The sequence below is a fragment of the Emydura macquarii genome, unplaced genomic scaffold, assembly GCF_026122565.2.
Source record: "Emydura macquarii macquarii isolate MOO-44397 ecotype Brisbane River unplaced genomic scaffold, CSIRO-AGI_Emac_v2 contig_897, whole genome shotgun sequence".
In the NCBI taxonomy this organism is placed as follows: domain Eukaryota; kingdom Metazoa; phylum Chordata; order Testudines; family Chelidae; genus Emydura; species Emydura macquarii.
In genome coordinates, this window is record NW_027131034.1 from 3,496 (window position 1) to 5,984 (window position 2,489).

At 49.1% G+C, this 2,489-nt stretch overlaps 1 protein-coding gene across 1 annotated transcript; it reads right to left on the reverse strand.

Moving 5' to 3' along the window:
* Positions 1-796: 796 nt before the first annotated feature.
* On the reverse strand, positions 797-1,735 carry LOC137149879 (olfactory receptor 52P1-like). Its single transcript, XM_067543499.1, has one exon. It carries the CDS (start codon positions 1,733-1,735, stop codon positions 797-799), a length of 939 nt encoding a protein of 312 aa, XP_067399600.1.
* Positions 1,736-2,489: the final 754 nt, after the last annotated feature.

Below are 2,489 nucleotides of genomic sequence, written 5' to 3' on the forward strand. Positions count from 1 at the left end.
AAACCCGGCTCTCCTGAGCAGCAGACCAGTGCCCAAACCACAGGACCAATCTCCCAGCTGCACCGGCTGGATTATCTGCTGCCCCAGCGCTGCCCCACTGCAACTTGAGACCATTGCTCCTAGTTCTGCCGTCTGCTACCACTGAGAACAGCCTAGCTCCATTCTCCCTGGAACCCCCTTTCAGGTAGTAGAAGGCTGCTATCAAATCCCCCCTCATTTTTTTTCTTTTGAAGACTAAACAAGCCCAGTTCCCTCAGCCTCTCCTCAGAATTCATGTGCTCCAGCCCCCTCATCATTTTTGTTGCCCTCCGCTGGACTCTCTCCAATTTGTCCACATCCTTTCTGATGACCGATTTGGGGAGACTCAGGACTGGAAGGGATTGTTAGGGCCTGGTGGGTGGCAGAATTGGCGACCTTGTGATGGCAGAGAAGGGGAAAAGAGTCAAAGATGGAGGAGCGGGAGGAATGGGGAGAGGCAACAACCATATTGATGGAAAATAGGGCTGAGACCATATGAGACGCCACCAGTGCTGGTGGTCGGGAAGTCATGGAAAGGTCGAGTGACAGGGTGTGTGTGGGTGGGGGATGATGGGTGACGATGCTGAAAGAGATCAGGTGATGGTCGGAGAGGACACTGCTTGTTATGGTGTGATAAGACATTAGTTCTGAGGGACTTCTCAGAATGTGAACTTTCAGAAGGCTAAGCTCAGTCAATTAGGGGCAAAGCACCCTTGATTAATGAAGACACATCCTTTCCCCCTCTGTCAAGCAGGTTTAAAGTCAGTGGCCCCGGTGATCACACTCTGCAGGTGTATTTTCCCACTTTGTCACGAAGCTCTTTGATTTTGACCCCATAAATGATAGGGTTGAGCATGGGGGGCACAAGGAGATAGAGGTTGGCCAAGAGGATGTGAACGTGAGCAGCGTTGCCCTGACCAAACCTGAGTGTCAGGGCAGAGAAGTGGCTGGTAGTACAAGGCATCAGTATCACACGGATGTGGGGTGTGCAGGTGTTGAGGGCTTTTTGTTTGGCTTTTTTGGAGGAGATCCTGAGGACGGCTCTGATGATCAGCCCGTAGGACAGGCCGATGAGTATCAGGTCTGACCCGATGATCACTAATAATATCACCAGGCTGTACATCCTGTTGACAGTGGTGTGCCCACACGACATCTTCACCACAGCAATGTGCTCGCAGTATGTGTGGGGAATAACACGGTTGGCACAGAATGGCAGCCTCCACAGTAGCAGGGGCAATGGCAGAACCAAGAGCACAGCTCCTATCAAACCCACTAGCCCTAGTTTACCGATTTGTGAGTTGATGAGGATGCTGATGTATCTCAGAGGGTCACATATGGCGACGTAACGATCGAAGGCCATTATCACGAGGATGGCTGATTGCATAGCACCAAGTACGTAAAGGAAGAAAATCTGGGTGAGGCAGCCATCCACGGTGATGCCTGTGGAATGGAACCAAAATATGCACAGTGTCTTCGGCGCGATGCTCGTAGACATGCCGATGTCTGTGAGCGCCAGCATGCAGAGCAGCAGGAACATGGGCTTGTGCAGGGTCTGCACTTTGTCAACGACAAACAGAACCGTGACATTTCCCAATAGGCTGATGATGTAGAACATAAAGAAAGGGATGGAAATCCAGATGTAGGCAGTTTCCAGCCCCGGGATGCCATTTAGGACGAAAGTTGATGGGTTAGAGGGGGTGAGGTTGAAAGCTTCCATGAGAGTGTCAAGGCACCGATCAGGTTCAGAAATGCTCAGGGTGCATGTGAAGGGTGAGAATCACAGCGAGAGGGGTTAGGCACTTGGTAACAAATAGCACAGTAAATATTTTACAGTTACTAACAATCTAGAAAGCGGGTGAGCAATGAGGTGGCAACATTATTCCCCTCTATTTGCCACTGGTGAGGTCACATTTGGAGTATTGTTTCCAGTTTTGAGCCCTCCATTAAAGGAAGGATGTGGACAAATTGGAGAGGGGGATTTGATGGCAGCCTTCAAGTGACTGAAGGGGGCTCCTGGAAAGATAGATTTGCAAACATCTAGAAGATAATAAGGTAACAAGTAACAGTCAGCATGGATTTGTCAAGAACAAATCATGTCAAACCAGCCACGTAGCTTTCTTTGACAGGGTAACCAGCCTTGTGGATAGGGGGAAGACAGTAGATGTGGTATATCTTGACTTTACTAAGGCTTTAGATACTGTCACGCATGATCTTCTCTTAATGAAACTAAGGAAATACAACCTAGCTGGAGCTACCATAAGGTGGGTGCAAACCTGGTTGGAAAACCGTTACCAGTGAGTAGTTATCAATGTTTCACAGTCATGCTGGAAGGGCATAACAAGTGGGGTTTCGGAGGGATCAGTTCTGGGTCCGGTTCTGTTCAATATTTCCATCAATGTTTTAGATAATGGCATAGAGAGCACACTTATTAAGTTTGTGGGTTTTACCAAGCTGGGAGGGGTTGCAAGTGC